Source organism: Dermacentor andersoni, chromosome 11 (assembly GCF_023375885.2).
Source record: "Dermacentor andersoni chromosome 11, qqDerAnde1_hic_scaffold, whole genome shotgun sequence".
NCBI classification, from domain to species: Eukaryota; Metazoa; Arthropoda; class Arachnida; order Ixodida; family Ixodidae; genus Dermacentor; species Dermacentor andersoni.
In genome coordinates, this window is record NC_092824.1 from 109,762,757 (window position 1) to 109,784,659 (window position 21,903).

The 21,903-nt window shown below is 45.0% G+C and overlaps 1 protein-coding gene across 1 annotated transcript in view; it reads right to left on the bottom strand.

Annotated features, from left to right (window-relative positions):
• The window catches only part of LOC126539448 (vitellogenin-6-like), a 41,829-nt gene extending 23,405 nt beyond the window's left edge, over positions 1–18,424 (bottom strand). Inside the window, exons 1-11 of the mRNA XM_050186284.3 lie at positions 18,341–18,424; positions 16,372–16,514; positions 15,593–15,727; positions 14,402–14,539; positions 11,591–11,758; positions 10,755–10,894; positions 8,532–8,715; positions 7,130–7,326; positions 6,683–6,851; positions 3,117–3,281; positions 2,001–2,201 (exon numbers count right to left, since the gene is read on the bottom strand). Of these exons, the coding sequence (XP_050042241.1) occupies positions 2,001–2,201; positions 3,117–3,281; positions 6,683–6,851; positions 7,130–7,326; positions 8,532–8,715; positions 10,755–10,894; positions 11,591–11,758; positions 14,402–14,539; positions 15,593–15,727; positions 16,372–16,514; positions 18,341–18,383 (1,683 nt within the window). The 5' untranslated portion in view covers positions 18,384–18,424. The remainder of the gene's footprint in view (positions 1–2,000; positions 2,202–3,116; positions 3,282–6,682; positions 6,852–7,129; positions 7,327–8,531; positions 8,716–10,754; positions 10,895–11,590; positions 11,759–14,401; positions 14,540–15,592; positions 15,728–16,371; positions 16,515–18,340) is intronic.
• Positions 18,425–21,903: the final 3,479 nt, after the last annotated feature.

Consider the following 21,903-nt stretch of genomic DNA (forward strand, 5'->3'; position numbering starts at 1 on the left):
TAAGAACATCTGGGCCAGCACGGCATACACAGTGGATGTGGGATGTCAAGGCTTGATCTAAGAACAAATTGATGTTCAGGCTTTAATTTGCACTTGGGACATCTGCTGCCATAAAGCAAGCGTGAAATTACCGCTGTCTGCAGTGTCGTGTGAAATGAGGGGCTGCTTTATGAAGCGTTGCTACCACAAGTTCGGGACAGGCGTATAGACCAAGAAATATATTGAAGCAGTTGCCACTTTGAAGAAAGATAGACTATGTTGCCATGAGATTTCCATAAGGCTACATGATAGAACAATTAATAAAACACTTAACTCAACTGGCACCTTTAGCTCCTCAAGTGGTGAAGGGTTAGGGGACTTAAGGCAGGTCTGATTAGGTGAGGTTATAGTCGTTTATGCGTGTTAGTTGCTACGTAATAGCAACATTACCCTTTAAATTGTCATAATCTTGCTGTATTAATCAGATGTTCTTATACATTAACGTCTACTTTGTTGGCTTCTCAAAGTATTCGTCTCGTTGCACGTCTTCCGAAAATGTAAAAATGAACCTACAGTGCCACATACTCGAGGAATCGACATGCTGTTTGAATAAGCAATCTTAAGAGAGTCTGCAGCAGCTGGCGCTGACTTTTTAGTAACATGATCCAAAATATGCGGTGACATCTGCGCTATGGTTTTGGCACATACTGTATTTACTGCAGTATAGGTAAATATTTTTCTATTTTAAAAAGGTCACCCAAAAGGAGCCATCGAATTATGTTCGTGAACAAAACTAGCAATGGTATCAAGCTAACGGACTTACTTCATAGAGCGCGCCATAATGTCAGTCTGGAGATTATTCAGTCTAGCTTTAGGTAGAGCTGCATATAAAGCGCGCTCGAAGGCATCACGTACGGCGCTATTTTGGATACCGACAACGGCTGCGAAGCATCAGATGAAAATGACTTCTCTGCCACTTCCGACGAGGATGAAGTTTGTGGCATCGACTGACGAGATTCAGTAGCTGAGCTTACAGTAAATGAAGGTGTGTCACGTTCCAAGCTTTTCGTTTTTCTAAAAAAAGATAGGGGGTTAACCTACGAGGTGATCATTCTTGATTTCTACAGAACATTTAAGAATCGCTTGTGGCAGATTGCGTAATTCTAGTCTTTAAATGTATTATTCAAAGTGATGGACATTACTTGAACGAGAAATGGAAGCAGATATTCAACGAACAGACAAATATTCACTAAATAATTCCTGATTACCTTACGGCACATATGGCAATTTACAAATTGTGGCCAATGAGTTTGCAAGGCGTATCCACTTAGAAACAATTTTCATAAGGACACCATCTTCTAGGCATTCACTGCCAAAGTGTACGATGAAATGCATGGGCGTTGCAGTTACTTTTGTGCCTCAATGCATAAAAACCATTTCCTTAAATAAGGTGCGACAATAGTGCTCTTTTTACCGCTAGTTTGCTGGCGTATATCTCGAAGCCTATGCCATCCTAACTATTCTTCTATGTAGATATCCCTTGCAAACTCAGCGGCTACAATTCGTAAATCGCAATATGTGCCGTAACTAATTGATAAAGAAGTTAATTAGCAATTTCTTGTGAAATAATTGATTTGTGTTTCGACTTCTCGTGCAACTAATGTCCCCCCCACCCCCCCTTTGAATAATTCAGCTCAAGGTCTAGAATTGGGCTAACTGCCACGGGCGATTAAAAAACATCTAATACCTGAATATGATCCTGTATATACTCGAAGTATTGTGTTTTTGTCTAGGCGAGTTCAACATATAAGGGTCGACCTATATTGCCATTCTACGTATGTTTGAGAAAGTACAGTATTTCGTATAATAGCGTTAAGCCTTCGCATTGTGGGCTAAAAACGTTGTTCTAGGTAGTGCTAGTCAGTAGTAATTTCGCGTTGCTCTGTGCTGTGCGCTTGAAGCATGCAGAGCTCGTCTCTTCGGCGCAGCGCATGGACTGGTGTCACTGAGTAAACACTTACCAGATGAGGGTGGTTCTTGGAGGCCTGCTTCAGCGCCCACAGGGCGGCCATCCTCTTGGGCTCGCTCGCGTGCCACTTGGGGCAGATGAAGCGCTCCAGGTAGTGCATCGCTTTCCGCGTGCCCAGGTTGCCGGCCACTCGCAGATAGACGGTGCTCTTGAACTCGGACTCGTCGTGTGTTTCTGCCGGCGTGACTGAGTACTGCGTGGCATGGACCAGGTGTTCGTTAGGAAAAATGCAGGGTTCAGAACATTACACCCACTGGGAGAAAGTAGTTGAAAGTTAGGGCTTATGTCCCTGATTAAATTCCTACTGAGGTGTCTAATATATCTCGATACGCAGGAGCTAAATCTATAGCAATACATGACAGAGTCCTCATTGCCTCTTATAGACACGATATAACATTTCGAATATATAAAAAATGCATTGCGGCTCACGGCTAGCCTTGTGAGAACCATTGGGTGTACAAGACGACCAAAATGTTTGTGGAATGTGGGTGTTGGGAGAAAGAGGAATATTAGCTCAGATGTTTTCTTGCATTGCATTGCAGTGGAACACTATGCTGGTTGAGTACCCAAGTAAACGTTGCACGTTGGAAATCTGTTTGCCTAGGGTGCGTAAATATTTTATCAGGTCTTGCACACCGTCTCGCATGTCTTACTAAGCAGGGAGTAGCATTAATCCTGCTATTGCGACATATGTAATGACATGAATAAGAAAATCTTAATCGACTCGTTACTTCACTATTTCTTAGTGTATATTACACATACACTATTGTTCGCAGCTTCCAATAATGCGCTGTCTAATTGACATCATTATCATCTGCAATTCACCTACTTTAGGAACATTCGGCTTGCTTCGGTAAACTGACTCGTACACTTTCTCACTATTAAGAACACTCACAATACTTACGAACTTTGTTAGTAATGTCCATAGACTGAACAGTTGCGAGTGGCTACAAATCAACCATCCTTAGCTACTGCGTAACTCCACTAGGGGCATAATAAAGATGTGCAAGGCAAATCACTTTGCGCCGCCTAAACTATGCGTCAAAGTTGGGAGCTTGACCACACATGATGGGATTAAGCGTGCAGGTCGGCCTAGTCAGATGCTCACGTTGAAGATGTGCGAGGCGATCTCGGGGCTGCAGGTGCCATGGTCCTCCTCATGGTCATCGTGTGCGTGCTTGCATCCCCTGGCGCCTGCGGCTGTGCTAGCAGCGAATTTGCAGGCACTCCAAGTTCCTGGGTTGCTCTTGACGGGCTCCGATTTGCACGAGTCCTGCACAGTGGCGGTTGCGTTCGCGATTGTTGTTACTGTTTTAGGTTTTTGTTAGGTTGGAACTGTATCTGCCAGCATTCGCTCAGCCTGAGTGGCGACAAACCCGAACACGTGAAAAGAACTCGAAGCATTAACAAACGCAACCCTGAGGAGGCACGCAGAGAGACGAGAAGGATACATTTCAGCGAACATCGTACATAACATAAACTAAGCGTGAACATGTTCTTTGCACGAATGAACCAGTGCATAATGCTGCATTTTATTTTTGGAATGATTTGCTGCGCTACATTCTTCTGGTAACGGCTAGGCGTGAATCATGCTAAGAAAATGCTAAATAACGCTTCTGTGTAGCGTCAGTCTATGCAGAAATTAGCGGAGAGACGAAAGACCTCTAAAGCCTTAAAGGATCCCTGAATCGAAGTGTACAGGTGCTTTTGAAGGTAATATAGGCGATTCCAGAAATACTTTGCCGCAAAAAGTACTTTAATGCGTTCAGCAGATGCGGAGTCATTGACAATAAAACACGGCCCTTCGCGGTGCTTCTGTTCCTTCTTCAATGCCTTGCACTGCGAATGCTACGGTGAAGCGGGGTGTGCCCACAACGCTTCACTTACTGAACGTCACCGTGGTGCGCAGTTCAAATTTGATATTGGATGCTAACGTAGGCGCCACTATCGTTCTTCGCGCCTACAGCACGCCATCAGAAGAGAGAAAAAAAACAGGAGAGGAATGGCGGGGAGGCCAACTGGACAAGCGCCCGGTTTGCTACCCTGCACTGGGGTTAACAGAAAGGGGGATAGAAAGAGGGAGAGAGTTAGAACTGAGAGCACGTGGGAGGATGCACGGTGCAACTTTACAGTAGGTGTGCCATCATTGCAGTAGGTGTGCCACAAGGATCTATTCTTGGGCCTTTGTTATTTATTTATCAATGACCTCGTTAACATCACCCGGACACTTGATATTATCATTTACGCGGATGACACCAATGTCTTCTTTTCTGGTCCGAATCTAGCCTCACTTGAGCAACATGCAAATCAGTGGCTGAGTCAGCTACAGATCTGGTTAAATAGCAACAAACTTGACTTAAATTTAAAGAAAACACAATATATTATTTTCCGCCCCAAGAACAAGCCCTTGAATCATCAAGTCCAACTACAGATCTATAATACCGATCTATTGCCAAAAAATTCTTGCGGCTTCCTGGGCGTCTGTTTCAAATATGACTGAACATGGACGGATCACGTGGATCAGGTTCGTCTGAAAGCATCTAGGTCTATTGGTTTGTTGCAACGAGTAAAATATTTTTTTACCTCTGCGTTTGAGAAAGCAGATTTATTTTTCCGTAGTTCACTCCTATTTTATGTAGTGTCAGCTAGCTTGGGGCACATGTAACAAATCAGATTCCGACCGCCTTTTCTCGCTTCAGTTCAGGGCGTCGAAGACGGTATTCCGTTCCGCACCTATTACCAAAGAATCCCTGTACGACGCAGTTAAGGTACTGCCGTACTATCAACTTTACCGTTTCTCATTGGCTGTACTTACTTTTCATAACATTAAGCAGGATTTTACATCCTTCTCCCCTAAATACTTAAACAGGAATCTTACCCATAACTTGTGCACTGTATCTATGGTTTGGTACAGTTACACTTTGTAACACATATCCTTTAATTATCAACTGCATAAATGATTGAGCGTGCGCTGATTGAGCATGCGCATAAAATGAGCGTGCGCTTGCAAGCTTGTGTGGGGCGTGGCCTTACGTTTGGCGGGGTTCGAGGCTAGTTGAGCGCACAAAACTAGTCGAAGTTAGCGAGACCCCGAAGGCTAGGACACTGATAAGCAGTGTGCCCAAAGTTTGATTCTACTGCGGGTGACCCCGGCCGAGCGTGAGCAGACGATATTGGGCTTCTTCCGGAAGCACGCAATTATCGAAATCAGAAAGCAGATTCTTGCTTACTTCTGGTTGTTTATTAAACTTCGTCAACAAATATACACAATGATAGTACGAAGAAGTACACTCGTGCAAACACTCTTCTTGACTAACGTCCGCTGTTGGACAATAGCAGCCGCGTGTGGCAATCTGCTTTATTACGAAATGAAGCGTCCAGAAAAGAGCGAGGTGCAGCCATAATCTGTTGGGTGAAAGGGGACTTCGTGCTCCACTTACGATCTTCGCATGCCGCGCATGACTGCAAAACTTGAGTGAGATGTTCACACCAACGCTTGCTATGCGCGAAACGTGCTTCTTTTTACCAAGCCGGAGAGGTGGTTCACGGGCCCTTTAACGTATTGTTGAAATTTGCTCGCTTTTTTTATCCGCTTGGCCCACTTGGCGCGCAGTGGTTTAATACACAGCGTGCGTCTGTGTATTCGGTGCATGTTTTGAGCTTGAAATGAGAATGCAATTATTTGTAACTAATTAAGGTATTTATCTCTTACTATTATTGTTATTAGGCTTCCGCTTTCGAAATGCAGTTTGATTATATCAGGGATATTATAGTGAACGGGCCGCAGATTAGTTTTGACCTGCCCTTGTTTCTCGAATTTTAAATTATGGGGTTTTACGTGCCAAAACCACTTTCTGATTATGAGGCACGCCGTAGTGGAGGACTCCGGAAATTTCGACCACCTGGGGCTCTTTACGTGCACCTAAATCTAAGTACACGGGTGTTTTCGCATTTCGCCCCCATCGAAATGCGGCCGCCGTGGCCGGGATTCGATCCCGCGACCTCGTGCTCAGCAGCCGAAAACCATAGCCACTGAGCAACCACGGCGGATGTTTCTCGAATTTTAGGTGGCATTTCAGTGCAACTGCATATTCGCATCCCACTCTAAGTATAGCTTGTGCCCATTAGGGCCTATGTGTTTCCAAACAATTATCATAATGTGTGTTACTTGCATTTAATTTCATGAAAACTTGGCGCTCACTGCATTCCTGTCGAGAATACTGTGCCACTCTGAAAAGAGGCATGCATATTGTGACTTGGAAGCCGTGCTAGCAAAGCCGTGCTAGAAAGATGAACATTACATCAGGACGAGATAAGCCCTAAAGGGTGCAAACCTTCTTAGACTGCATGTTCCCAATGTATACCACTGGCTCCTTCGCTAGAAATAAAACGCGTAATTGTATGCAGCAAAAGAACGTCGTAGGCACATAAGCACCAATGTGAAGAACAAATAAAAAAAAAACTGAATTTACAGGCGCCAATATCTAGCTGATATAGTTTAGCACGAGAGCACGTGATACCTAAAGGCATCGGATCAAGCAAGTGTTCCGCTGACTTTACTCTTGACTTAGCCTTCACACATAAACCGAAAACGTATGTCCCGAGGGCGACATGCAGTTCAGCGGCGTGCTATGCTCTTGATGTGGTGGCGATTAGCACTCAATTTGCACTTACGGCAATTTCGTGGATCATGGCAGTGCTGACTTCCTTCAGGTTCAGGTGGAGTTGCCCGTAGAAGCGGCGGGCGTCCTTTGCGGTTATCTCGTTGTTCTTGATCAGGTTCAGGCCGAAGGTGACGTGAGGGTTGTTGCCGCAAGCGGCGAGGAGGTCCAGGAACGCGTGACTGCGAAACACGGTGGAGGCGCGAGAGATTGGCACCATCAAGTTTGCTCAAAGGTTAGCGCGACGTTAACCCACTTCCGAACTTTTCAAACTTTCAAACTTCCGAATTTTCTGAAAGCGCGCCCACGGGCAGTAAATTTCACGAGCCCTCATGCGAAACTTCTCCTGCAAACCGCGTCTCGAACACGCTTTATTTAATGATTAGATGGTCGTCCCTGAAACCTGCTTCATAAGCATTCCTTGTGTTGCACAGAAGCGGGATAAGATGTGGGCACTCACAGGATGCTGTCCTTGGCTTCAGCCGGTGCAGCTTGCACGTGGTTCTGGTATATTGCGTGGACCTCGTCGTAGTCGAAGCCGCTGAAAGAACGGAACAGGACAAGGAAGAGCTGGCTACCGCTCGCCTTGTTGTCGATCTCCTTGATGTCATCGTCCGTGTACTCCAGTTCCGCCAGCTGGTGGAGGCCTTCCGCAAACTGCACAATAGGGGCAGCCATTAGAGCGAGTTGTGTTCTTTGAATATATTATTTATTTATTTTTTTTGAAATACGAGAACTTTAGGCAGCCCAGACGAAGCCGTAAACGGGTTTTAACGATGCTGACACCTGGTCACGTGGGCAGGTCAGGAATTGACACTTCTTTTTACTGATATTAAAATAGTTATCGTGTACTGACGAGTCCTATCCCTTTTCTCTGGGTAATGGTATAGGATAGAATATAGATAGTAGTGTTTTTTTCTTGCATTAGGTAATACCCAAATAAAACAAGCAGATCTGTCGAGGCTAAGGACAACAGTTTCTATCGAAATAGTCTGGTTAAAAGACAGTCCTGAAATGTCTGCCGTACACATGTTGTTTCAGAGGTACGACTCAGACACTCGAAATCACGCGCAAAAGGTCACCCTTGTTAAGTCATAACCACTAGCGATTTCAAACGCTTCAAGGTACCAATACAAAGGGCATGCTGTTTCTGAGCTCAGTAATTGTGTAACTTAATTCAAAGCCCTGTTTTAGGAAGCGTGTTTCATAGACGGCTCCGAGCATGAGGTATTTGCAAACTTACTAATTGCGAAACTAACTTGGAGGCCCTTTCCTTCTTTACAAGGTAATGGGCTTGACTTAATGTTTCGACGGAATTCCAGTATTTCACTTAGAGACCCAGATAAACGATAGATTTCTAATAGCTTGGAAAACGGACACTGGAAAAAATACGAGCCAGAAGTCAGGTGGTAAAGCAAGGAAGTATAAAAGGCAAAAAAAAAAAAAAGAAACGAGAGCTTAATCCAACCTTAAGGATGCACGGCTAACCTACGCATATATAGAAAACGCAGACAGTTGCCTTGTCTTGGCCACAACGATTAGCAAGAGGAACTGTATCAGTCGATCTGATGCAGGATTTCTTTTTAAACTCGAATGTGAGAAATTCTCCCCCAACTGCGCTATTCGAAAAGAATTGGTGGTTTTCAGCCGTCGCTACCGATCTAGTCGACCGTCGTCGTGCGGTCGAGCTCTCTCTCTCTTTCTCCACTTTAGGAGGTGAGCTTCCTCCGCCTATCCTTTAAAGCGGTAACTGTCGCTGTGTTTCTACGTGGACCGATTTCTTTCCTTCTCCCGGAATATAAATTTGGCGAAATGGGAGCGAAATCCGAGCACGCATTCACATACGTTAAGGGTGAGCTCACTTTCTTCAAGTCGGTCTTAACATCGAAGTGCTTAATAGCAGCGTTGGGGTGCAAGAGCTCCTCGTGGGTCTTCAGGTCGCCAGTCGTGGGGAACTCCTGGGCCAGTGAGTGCTCCTTCTCGACGTCCTCGGCAAGTGGCGTCTCAGTGGTGGCGTCGTGCTCTTCCAGAAGGTCCAGGGTGCGACTGCAGATGCGCGTGGTTAGTCAGAACGTTGCGCATTGAAGCGTGAAATACGCAACACAACTATTGAACCCTAATTCCTCACGCGCAGTTGGCAAAGTTATCGCATTTTATGTAAATCCACGAGCTCGGCAGACAGACGTAACCACGAACACGCGACTAGGCGTGGGGCCTACAGCTATGGTTTCATTGAAAAGCAACTAGTAACTTTACTGCACACACAAGTTAACCCCTTTAGTTTGCCGTCACAGTCCTTCATTAACCTCGGTAAAAAGTATGATTTCCATAACATATTTACCTCTTCGCAAGGTTGTGTACAGATAACGTAGGAAGGAAGGAAGCATTAATCGAAAGAAAGACAGGGAGCTTAGTCTGTTCTCAGACCGGTTGGTTACCCTGTGCTGGGGAAACGGTTGTCTTCAATACCAGTCCTCCGCAAGAAGCCCGATAACACGTTCAAATCCTTCTGTGCTGAGGACGATGGTCGGCCAGTGTCCCAGGAGTTTTTCCTCCGACAAAGGTCGTTTGCCAAGACTATCTAACACTCTTGAAAGTTCTTTCCTGGGCGCACTGAATCGGAGACACTTGCAGAGAAGGTGGGCGATTGTTTTTTTCCCCTCCACAGTTATCGCATGTAGGGCTGTTGGGCATTACGACCCGAAATGAGTAAGCATTCGCGAAGGCCACGCCAAGCCACAAACGGCGCAAAGCGTCTCGTCAGCTCTAGATAGTGCTGAGCGAACACGTAGCCATACATTCGGATCCAAGTTGCGGAGAGAAGCCTTGGTAACTTCCGTCGAGGTCCACTGTGAAAGTGGCAGTCCACGTGCAAGCTGACAAAGCCCTGTAGCGCCGTCGGTTCTGGATAACGGTATAGCTACACAGTGGAGGCCTTACGTTTATGATCTGCGCACGTGTTGACGCATTTGATGTTCAGTAAGAGCAGTAGCAAGTACAGACCTGTCTTTCGTATTTCTGGTTACGTGCGTCCTCAGTACTGGTTCTCTGTGCACTAAAACACGTGTTTCTCCCTGCAACAACTGGCTTTAGCGGAGGCTGAAAACTCAAGCATTGTGCCCACATACGAAACGCTTGCTGTAAAGTTAACTCATAACGGTGCTTGCTTTCTGCTTTCCGTCATCTTAAACTGGTTGAAGCTTCCCGCAAGTTGGACGGTTAAGCTGGATGAAGAAGCGCGTTGAGTGGGGTAGTGGAGGACTTACGCCTTTGACGGCTTACGCTGGGTGAAGTATTGCGTTAGAAGACTCACTCTTGGTGATGACAAGCAGGATGCCGTAAAAATAACTTAGCACGCACTAAGAATTACGTTCGCTGTTATAAAGCCGCTTCTTATCTTTAGACTGTTTATTCGAAAAGCACCCACCCCACGTAAGAGAACCCTTCGCGACTCATATTTTTTTTTCACTTTCGCAGGTTTTCTCGTGCGGCGGTGTGCTCGCCATATCACAACAACGCAACCCGTTTTTTTTTTTAAACGCAAGTATCAATCATAAAATAACGTTTACCTTGCGTACAGCTCACACGAAAACACGACACCCTCTATTTAGCCAATAGCAAAAGACTCATTGATAGCAAATAATAATAATAATAATAATAATAATAATAATAATAATAATAATAATAATAATAATAATAATAATAATAATAATAATAATAATAATAGCAAATGTCGCATTATGCCAGCCTCAGTTGGGGGTCAGTAATTAGTTTGTACGGCCACTCTGCCAAATAGTCAGCCAGCAGCGCAATCAGCGTTGACGATCCGAAGTGACCGTATGAGCAAAGCGTCACTGTGAACGCACAAGTGGCATTGGTATAGAGCCTTCATACGTGCGCGTACGAATGCTTGCTACGTCGGTGATCGGTGATGAATCATCACTAAAAGGATTCGCCAAACAGATTCCTAGTGCGTTCCGAGCAGTTTTAGGAGTCGCCTTTAGGCCTTTGCTGCCTATGATCTATCAGTTGCTCAGATTTGCATGCGTTTGCGACGGATCTTGTTTCTCTCGAGCTATGCTTACTTCAGTTTCACGTGAATCTTCTTGCCCTCGCCGTTAGGCTTGAACAGGTATCCAGACTCGGCCCAGGCATGAGCAATCTCATAATGCTGCGCCGTCCCCTTGAGTTCGTAATACACCTCAGATGTTGAGGAGTACGGGTGCTGAAACGAGAGAGAGAGAGAGAGAGAGAGAGAAACGTAAACACTACCACACTGGCCATTTTAGCCATCATCGACGTCTCGTATACTAGTGAAAGAAAGGAAGAAAGCTGCTTCGAGTGAGGGCACTGGGTTTAACAAAATGCTCTCCAATACTACGAAGGATTACGATTACGGTTTTAAGGCGTTCGTTTATTTGCAGAACCTGCTAAACCCGTACTTTGAATGGAGTATATACAAACTTTGGAGATCGCTTTAATTATAAGCATTTTCGTTAGACGAATTTATTTCACTTGTCCCTACTTTTAAAAAATTTTGCTGAGCGACCCGATGGAATTAGCGAAAATAGGTAATAGCATAGCCTCAAGTTGCGCGTGTTCTTGATATTACAGCGAAATTTTTATTTTGACAAAAGGTCGCGTACATTGATTCAGATGAACGGTGAAAAATCTCCAGGTGGTCAAAATTACCCTGGAGAACTCGATTGCGGTGTACATCATATTCGGATCGCAGATTTGGCATGAAAGTCTCCAGAAGTTTATTCTAAAGAACTACTTGCCAGCCTAAACCAGTTTGTTGCGCTGTCCTATGTAGCGCTTGTTTTATTTGCAAATCCATTTGGACTTTCCTCATTCCTTGGAACACGCTCATTTAAGACGAACTCCCCGTCTACCTACGCATAGCTGACGTTTTACTCACCGGTTCTTCCGCATGGCACTTGAGGCAATTCTTGGCAACCTTCACGCCTATCTTGGCAATGTGGTGGTGGTCGCACTTCTCCAGGTTCTTAACCTTGGTCACCTCAAGGTAGCCATGCTCTTCTTCGTGGACGACGTACAGGGTCTCGCAAGGGCCATGCAGGCCATCCTGTAGGAATCCATATTGCACGGAAGCATAAGCATTAGAGAAAAAAAAACATAAGCAGGCTAGCAATTTTACAGGGATGTGTTTGACACTCTGTGTGACATCCTGAAAACTGAACAAGGTTAGTAACATTACATTCCTGTTTTACAGTCCCTGCTATTATTCATCCATACCATTTCGGTCTCAGTTGTTTAATGCATCATCTCGGTTACTCTTCTTTTATATATGTGTACATTTGTTTCGTCTAATTTCTCATTATGCACTGTTTCTTTCGGAGTTATACTTCCTTTCTCTCTTCATTTCACTCTTTTAGCTATAATATATGTGTGTTTTCTAGAGCCACTAATGACGTATTCCTCATTATGAGTATGTGCCATATTTAATACCATAATCAGATGTCTTCGCTTGAAGAGGATGAAAATAGGAGGAGAAAGAATAGAAATATGACGCTATCCAACGCTATAATTACTCATGTCTAGTCTGACGATATCGCCCCATGACAATTCAGATGGAAAATTGCAACTATTGATCATTATTTTTTACTACAATGCCATTTGATTCAAGACATCTTGAAAGAAATGGTCTGAACCTAAGTACTGAAGCACTACTCTCTTTCGGTCTCATGGTACTCGGTTTCCGTCACAGGGACGTGTTTGATGGATTGGCTGATTTTATCCAAGCAACAAAACGTATACTTTGCTACTTTTTACTTTCCTTATTATTCTTACTCTAATTATTTTAAATTCCTCTCATTCAAATATTCTCATTAGTTCTTTCAATTTTAACTGTCCATTTGTCTGGTCTCACTGCATAATTACCGAATACTCTATCATTTGATGTTACGCATTCTTACGTTCTTTTTTTTTTTTTTTACAGCTAATAACTGAAAGCACCGCTACTCGATTCTCGCGCATCCCCCATTGTGAGCTGCATGCTATGTTTTTATGGCTGAACAACCGCAACGGCGGGTTTCAAAACAGTGCGAAAGAAGGGGACAAATCGAGAACTCGAACTAAAAAGAACTTTGCCTTACGCGTTCTTGCTTTGCAGCATTTTTCGCATTGTTTCGGGTCCGATAAGTACAAGCTCACCTGCGTTAATGTTCTGAAGCGGTACCTTTTAATTCGAGTAGGACATGTTGTTGGGCAAGTTGGTGCTTGTCCAAAAACATAAAGCAGTGTAGTGACACAAACACGACGAATGACACATACACATACGTGACGCATGTCCGTGTCTCCCATTTTGGTCGTGTCGCTGGGCGGGATTATGTCATTTTAATTAGAGATATATCAGTGAGCCAACATTGTGGGAATGCGAGTAAAGGTGAACTTACATCACTGATTGTGTATTGTACCGCTGAAATCACGCTACATGGGGATACTGAAATCTTCATCCCATAGATACGGTTTTGATCTTCACTGAATATAGTTAAAGGTAATTGAGGAACAGGGAAAGAAACGCGCCATGGCAGCGAGGATAATGAATGGAATAACAAATACGCAGATATGCATATTGCGTATCTCTTTAAGTTAACCTTTACGATTATCATGAAATTTGTGCACCGTAAGCGCCCTCAGGGCTGCAACGAAGCTCAGTGATTCATTGATTCATCAAAGAAGGCAGTGTTACATTGAATTTCCTCAGCGCCGAAAGAAACATGACTGTTTTCGCATTAATCGAATCTGTTGTCAGTTGCTCTTTGTGCATTTAGTAGCGAGAGTGAACCTTTGCACGAGGATAATTGCAGCGATTAGGCTAGATTAGGTTGTTAAGTGGGTTGCAACGCACACTACTTGGTAGTTACAGCAATAATTCTTACGTTCAGGTCCAAAAACACGTTTCAACACTCTGACCAAAGTACGAGTGTTTCTGTGCCCAGAAACCGTTACGCTCTTCTCCACGCTCCTTAGGCTCGAAAGGCTAGCAGGCTTCTAGTGAAATTTGCGAGGAACGAGAACACCCTATCTTGTTGAATCATCGCGTTCCTTGGTCATGCGCGTAAGACGGTGTACGTGATCAAGGATTTCAAGAAAAACATCCTGAGGGAGAATACTTATTGGAGCAGAAAGTATGTCACCAGAGGCGTGCATATCTTGCTCACGTGCTGCTAGGCTAGCTCGTAAACGTGTTGGCATATGGAGCAGCGTAATTCAACGCTCACGGCGCCATTATGTGTTGAAATTTCAGCGCGAAAACAAGCCAGCATGACAGTAACATCACTTGACGCTACAGCACGTGTCCCACAGTCTCCTTTTCATCTATCGCGCTGAAAGTTCAAGATGAATAACAGCCTCCTCGCTGAGTTAGCACTTTTTCTCAGTGACATTACACAACTTAAACCTTAATGTTCTTGGACCTTGACTTTCTTGCGGTGCAGTGCTATCAGTGCCAAGAGGACGATATAGCTTATAAGTTGCCTCAGCGCTCAAGTATAAACTGGTTCTTCGTTTCATAGGGAAATTCTGCATAGTGAAACGACACCATGACCCATGCCTACGGGTCCCATCAGTGTTGGACACATTCCTATTGTGTGTTGAAGGATTAACAAACAATTTGAATGTGGATTTGAAGATATCGTACACTTTGTCTCGCATAGGGGACCGTGCTCGAGAACCTCTACGTTTTCTTTATACTGCCTCGGCCTACCTCTTTGACGTGGTACTCTTTCTCGTCGTGGTGCTCGTGGCGTCCCTTGACGAGGTCCAGTTGGAAGAGGGACAGCACGCCCTTCTTCACGTTCCTCACCCACGTTGGTTCGCTCTTGCCAATCTCAATCTCCACGATCTGCAGAAAGTGGTACACATGGACAGGGGTAAGCGCAAAGCAAGCGGGAGCAAATTACTCTGAGTGTTGTCTTGGAATTGTAATGGAGCTCATGCAGACTTGGAGAATAGAAGCCACAGGAACACGCAGACAAGGGCGTAATTTTGTGGCAATAAGGGTAACTGTACCGTGTGTATCCTGCTGCAGATATCTGAAAGGAAATGTCATCCTGGAACACTAATTCAGCACATACAGACGAGGACAATAGAAGGAAGACGAAGGGAGTAAAAGGCACAGTAGGGCCGGGCCTGTTTGCTAATGAGCCTTCGAATGTCGTCGTCTGTATGCGCTACACTCATATTCCAAGTGAGTATTCCAGCACTACTTGACTTTATGAGCAACTGCTAGTTCGAGTTAGTGGTTAATTTGCGACTGGTCAAGTCGCTACTCACCGCCTTTAGGGGGCAAGAAAGTGCAATACTAAGTTAGGATTGGTAAACTAACGTGCCGGACGCTTCTGGAGTTCCGAAGTTTAGTTGCTTGTTAACCTTGTAATGCCAAATGTATTGTAAATGCTATACTGAGCTTTTGATATCTCAACATACTGATTTATGCACGGGAAACATAATAAATAGCCTGTATAAAAGATTTCATACACTGGAGAGAGTATTCAGTGGTGGCTAGTTCAGCCAACTAAATTCAAATTGTTTCATTATTACACTCTTTAAATTGTAAGCAAAATAAAAGTTCATTCTTTTTGTACAAATGTGGTCTCCACGGTCAGAAAGCAAAGGAGAACAAGCTTTAATAATGGTCCTTGATTGAGGAGCTGTGTACGGGTATTGCATGGTTAACGGTCTTGAAACGAACGTTTTCCACGCCTGGAAAGGCTTGTTTGTGCGGACTAACTGGTGCTCAAAATACATGGGATGCATTCATGGGCAATGTATTGCGTGGTCGCGTCCGCTGTTGTTCTTCTTTTGCTTTTGTAATCATGTGTATGCACCATTCGCAAGGGGCACTAAGGTCGCCGTTTTTTCAGTGGTTATAATCTTTTCAAAAGGAATACTGTACCTTTCCTTCGTCGAACTTGCCGGCAAAAGGTTGTTCGAGAGCGCCGTGGAGATTTTCATTCGACGCGTAGTGGAACTCATGATGAGCTAGGTCGATCTCGTCCGAGTTGAACGTGTCCGCTTCGAAGTTCACGATCTAGAATGACCGGTAATGACCGCAAATTTGTATTGCTTCATTGAAAGAGAAAAAGGAACTTGACCTAGTATAAATCAGAAAGAACAAGAACGCTAATGTAAATAGCACTTTTCTCTCAAAGTAATGTCTGCCGAATTTTCCGTCTCGACGACTGCGTACGTGCTTGCTTCATCAACTATGGGAATTCTGCACTTTGTAAGTTGTTGAACTAAAAAAATTTGGGACTTCGAACTGTTGCATTTCCAAGAGCGACAGTGAATGTTTGACAAAAACTTCCAGTACAACATGTCTAATGCTATTCAAGTAGCACGAGGTTCATGTGTTCTGAAACACCTAGTAGCCGCAAAGCAGTATATCTTGCATGTCTTAACCTTTGTAAGGTTCTGCTTTGAAGGGATGGAGATAGAAAAATAATTTGTAGCATTGCAAAATAGAAGTGGCGAATCCCTAAGTGTGCAACATGCGAAACTGAAAAACTGATTAGAAGCTATGAACAAGCAACTTAGGACAAATGTTTAAGGAGATCAGATGAATTGCACTTCTGTCGTCGCAGTCGGCTTTGAGAAATCGTGGCAGTCGAGCGTAGGGCGATTTAGTGATAATTATTGTAGTATTTTTTCTTGAGATAGTTTCCTTTGGTTTACCTTGAAATGCGTATGGTCGGGCTTAGGTTGCATGATGACCTTGCTTCGGAACCCAAGACCGGTCAATTGATGCCGCTGCTCAGGGTTAAGAACATGCATCGTTCCCTTGTACTCGTACACATACTCCTTGCCGACCTCGAAGCCTAGTAAACCCAGAAAGAACAAAAAATATTATCTCAGCGGGAAAAGAATGCGTACTGTGAGGAGTAAAAGGTTAGAAAGAAACGTCTTCAATGCATTCCCTTTATTCAATGTAAGCTCTTTCCGATGCAACTAGACTGCTCTTCCACCAAGTCCTGTATTGCTTAATGTCTCGCACTTCAGCATTTTGAACAGAGTCTAATCATGATGTGGAAAGAAAAATTAAACGCTTAAGCAAAGGAAGTTAGAAAAGACAATTGAGTTACCTTACACATTTCTTTTTCAAAGATATTGAGCCTTACCTACGTAAGCTGCCGCAATAGCCATTGAAACATGCATTATTGTAACCAAAGCGGTACCGAAAGTGTGTTGACAGTGTATCATTTCCAGCCGCTGTCCTAAGTAAGCGTAGCAATGTGTCAAGCACAACTGCTTGACGAACTGCGAAACACGAACTGCGAGTGCATGGGTTATATTAAGGACTATTGGATCGGTTGGATTTGCTTCAAATTGTTGCACTTGTTTGTGTAATGTGCAGTTGTGCCATTAAGCCGATGCTTTCTTTGTCCAGCTCCTGGTTGTATTGCGCGGCAGGATTTCTCGCCATGTAATCCGGGAAGTGCATGATGACAGTGAATTGCTTAAAGGGGCCGATCCCTTAGACTGTATAATCAAAAATGGCGATTTGTTTGGCCGATCTTGATACCAGGACACGATTTGTTTCCAAGCAAGAGTTGTTGCAACGTTAGCCGATCTTGGAGGCCGTGCAAGCAAATTCGTGGTCGGGCCGATTCTTGTAATGCTATTAATTTCCAGTAACTCATGTTCATCATATGGACCTTCTCCACCTCTTACGGCAGTTTTGGCGTCAGTGTCTCGTCGAGTAGACATAGCGGGGGGTCCCTCACACAGGTGTGCACAGAGAGCGAAGGACAGCTACTACATTAACGTAGATGATCTTGGAGAGCAAACACATGTCCATAGTACAGCTTGTTTATATACGTCACAAATTATGTTCGCATAGTTTACTGCGAGCCCGAAGGACATTTACCAACGTCCTGATTATTCGGTACAATATATTGCGTCGTTACAAACAATGTAGTCGTGCTAAACTTCTAGCGTTACCTTATGTATTTCCCCGTGCTTAGACCACTATTTGCATTCCCGCCTACACCGAAATACCAACAGCATCTGTGTTTCAGGAGACTGGTGGGAATGGCTGTGGGCTGGATTGTGAACCAGCGGCGATCGAGAGAGAGACAGAGATGCAGGAGCTGATCGCCTGGCCTGCCATACACGATGTGCTGGGTGAAAATCGTTCAGTTTGTTGAAAGAGACCATTAGTCAACTTGATTCTTCTCGCGCATTCTTTCAACACAAGGAATGTTATCGTATCTGTAGCATCAACATCGCATCTACATAACGTAAACGGGAAGTCTAAAGAGCGTCATATAGCATTTAGGTTATTTATTTGGATGTAACGTGAGCATAATCAGCATTAATACAAGTATTTACTACACAAAAGAAGTTTCGCGCCTATTGATCGTTACAATGACGGCATCTCCATAAACTTCTATAATTATTGTCACACGACCAGCGATAGCCGCGACTTCGGTGGTTGCTGTAGACTTTACATTTCACGCCAGGAGCGTGAAATCAGCCATTATAAATTAAGTACTAAGCTATCAGTGGCCGTAGACGAATTTCTCGGGTGGTTTACTTTATCACATCGTAAGGAACGGCAAACACCTAAAATACTGGCAAGGTGCGGTGCTGTTATGAGGACTTTTCTTAGGAGTCAGGCTAAAACCGGGTAACATCTACTCACCGGAGGCGGCCGCAGCCAGCAGCAGTAACCATAGCACTCTCATGGTGGCAGTTCCCCAGCTCACGCCCACTGCAAGCGGAGCTGTGAGCCTCCGCACGCTTTTCGGAGGTCTTAAGTACCGGGTTGCATTCGCTAGGGCGAGTGAGAGGGAGGGTAGCTGTGCTTTGGCGCGTGGATTCGTCGAAATGGAGAGAAGTGGTGGAGGTTACTGGAGGCTGCGGGATGCGTAAGGAAGAGAGAAGACAGTTCGCTCCTCGGACTGTGATTTGCAGCAGCCAAAATAACATCCGTCCAGCGAAGGCTCACTTGAGCAGGTCACTTTTCCTAAATCTCGCCGGGGGCTCCTATTTCTTGATTACAAGCAGCGCTCACTTCTCGAGTGCCTGCAGTGACTGTAGTATCCTCTTCGGCTTCACGCATGTGGCGACGAGGAAGTCGCCCTTGGAACTCGTGTGATACGGAACATTGCGACGGCTGGCTGCCCTGTTGGCTGTTTTTGGAGTGTTTGACTTGGGTCGCGCGATAGCTGGCTGGTGCAAAAAAATTACTACTTCAAGCGCGTCAGCAGATAAGTGGAATGCTGAGAGTTTTCAAACGACGGGTGTCATAATATGCTGAACGCCAATTTGGAGGCCTGCGGGGAGAAAGTTGCGAGCGCACCAGTCAGAGGGTGAGCGAGGAGTATAGCGAGATATTGAGCGAGCGAGAGCAGTGAGTAAGCAAGTGCGTGCTCGTGTGCTACCGTGTCTCTATTTCTAGATTCTATGTTTATCGCTTGTTCTTGTAGGAAATTTCTTGGCTTGTGCTGGCTGGGGCTCAATAGTCACGACCTAGGAGAAGGAAAAAACGAAGCAAGAAGATAAAAGAGATGAGTTTTGCCCAAAGGCATTGAAAGCGATAGCAAGGTCTGGCGTTGCACTGAAGGCGTCTCATGACACCGGCGTCGTGAGGAGCGTCGCCTGCGGCAGGTGTCACATTTCAAAGGCGTCTGAGATGCGGACCAAAGAGAAATCGTCAGCGTTTGCCCCAATAAGCGAAGAAGATTAGATGGATTTACAAGGACGTTTACTGTCTGTTCCGCTCGGACCAGAGGGGGCGCTTCACGATGCGCTTTGCGCCGGGCCTATCGGCAGGAACGATTAGCGGGGAAAGCTTTGGGTGGTGGCCTCTCGTGAGTTAGGTGATGGTGGTCCCGCCTTTCAATCCAGCGCGATTGGTGGCCGCGTGCTTGTTCGAGTCACGAATGCTGAGAGCATTCAGCGTGCCAGATGTACTTTCCTGAGCGATGTTTCTGTTCCTTTCGGCTGAAACATCGACTACCGTTTGATATTTTTAATCGAATGGCTCGTGAAAATTTGTGGTTTGGGTATCACAAGCGCAGTAGAGCTGCAGTAATCCATATGCTCATCTCGCAACGCAGAGATGTGCCGTGTCTGTTCTGTAACTATTGTGAAATAAGAATTCTTTAAGTACGGCGTGTGAAATGTTGCCTGAGTGGTCGCTCATAACATACTCATTACCTTATTACATAGTTGTAGCAGACACGTAATGCATCTTACACAGAATATCAATTTTGACATTTGGTGTGACCATATAGAACTCCTGTGGAAGGCACGTATTGCCTACGAAGCTTTCAGCAACCTGCGTCTTGCTTTGGTGATTTGATTTATTAACATATGGGGGCACTGAAATGATGCCGAAAAAGAAAAGTTGGGTGCACATTTCGCGTGAATTATATTTGCTAGTATTTTCAGCATTCTCCAAGACAGGCAATAAAGAAAAAACATTGTCCATGGCTATTAGCACGGCTGCGGTCGCATAAAGTGTATATGTCACGAATACGTTAAGAAAGATGGCACTGAGAAAATTTAAAGTTGAGACTGAAAACCGAGTCATTAAAAGTGTTGCAATGATTATTGCAGCGTTTAGCAGCCTTAATTAGACGATATGGCACGCTCCTCCCTTAATTAAATCGACAGGCTGCGATTATGGTGAGACATGTATTGCTCGCAAACGCCACTACTCACGAATTCGTTCACTCGTTCACTACATCGAATTGAAACCACGAAGCCACTCCTTTACAGCCTCAATTGGAGTGCCTGAGTGCATGCCAGGTACTAGAGCGCAGCCTATGCTACCTAGAAGAGGAAAAACTAAACTGCCCTATGCAGCACACTGTCTCCAACCTGCGCGGCTTATGCACACACTGAGAGTTCTTCGCTTTGTCAGTCCGTGAAGCACTGGCTCGTTTACCCGTCGCATAAAGAAGACAGCACAACTCTCCTACGAGTTCAATTGACTTTGATCTCTTTCAGTGAATGTTCATGTGTCTCAATCTGATGAATGAGGCTTCAACTTGTCCCTGGCTGCAGCCATACTCAGAAACGTCTCTCGACCAAGAATTAAGTTTGGCCGAGCAGCTGTGCCATTCTTCCGAAATGGACCTGTCATAACGTCTACCAACCGAATCATGTAAATCACTGAACTGAAGTGAACGCGTTGTACTGAAAAGGTAAAAAAAATGTGATGCACGTTTTTGTTCGTGTACTGCATGCCAGTACCTGAAAGCCTTAATTAGCCGCCTAAAATGGCGACGAACGGTCTAATTTTGGGAAGCAGTTCAAAGAGCATAAAACAGAGCAAGCGGCGCCGAGAGAATCCCCGCTATTGTTATAGCCAGTCCTCGTCCTATTGCCGAACATTTCCCTCAAGAAATGCGAGAATTCAGTGTTTTAACACGAACTATAGTAGTCGGGAGCAAACAAGCTTTAGTGGTTTAAAACTAAGGTTCACCTTGTAGGAGCTACATGTAGCGAGCTTTTGTTGCGTGCTTATTGCACCGCAGCAAGCATTAGCCTCTGGTCTCTTAGGCAGGATGTTATAATTCGTTGTTTTCTCGTTTGTACTTTTGTTAACCACGTGATCTGCCATGGCGGAGAGTAGAACCCTGCATGAAATGCTCGCTCCGCGCCTGACTGTGCTCCATCGGCCGGAACTGTTACGCTGCCTTTGAGAAATATATATTGTGGTTTAGGAAATAGACCATTTCAATAGATGCTGAAGAGTGAGAACACAGGGAAAATACATTTGGGAGCACCGTCATAAGTTTACTGGCGTAGATAGAGAATGAGAACGCGCCCGCGGAAACACTGCACCAGGTGCCCGTACGCCGCCCAAACTGTAGCAGACGACAGGCGCGAGTCCTCGCCCAGGCGGCATGCAAGTGGCGCTCGCAGTGACCTCTATGGGTCGCACTCGGGGTTAATAATGCGTGCGCACACAAGGCTCCTGTTGCAGCGGTGGAAGGCAGAAAACACTGTCCTGGCTCCGTGGCAGAACAGATTTAGCGCAGCGTGAGCCTGCTTTAAATTAGCTTCGTTGTTCTTGCAGGCGAATGCGCTGCTCTATTATAACACACCACGGCGCGAACGGCGCTTGCACTGTCCATATACCGGTATGACATGGCGGCGGCGCCACCGAGGTTGACGCGCTTGCGTGACTATGTGGCCACATAATTGCTACCCAACTTGTCCATAAGTTGCGCCTCAAGACCAGGGAATACT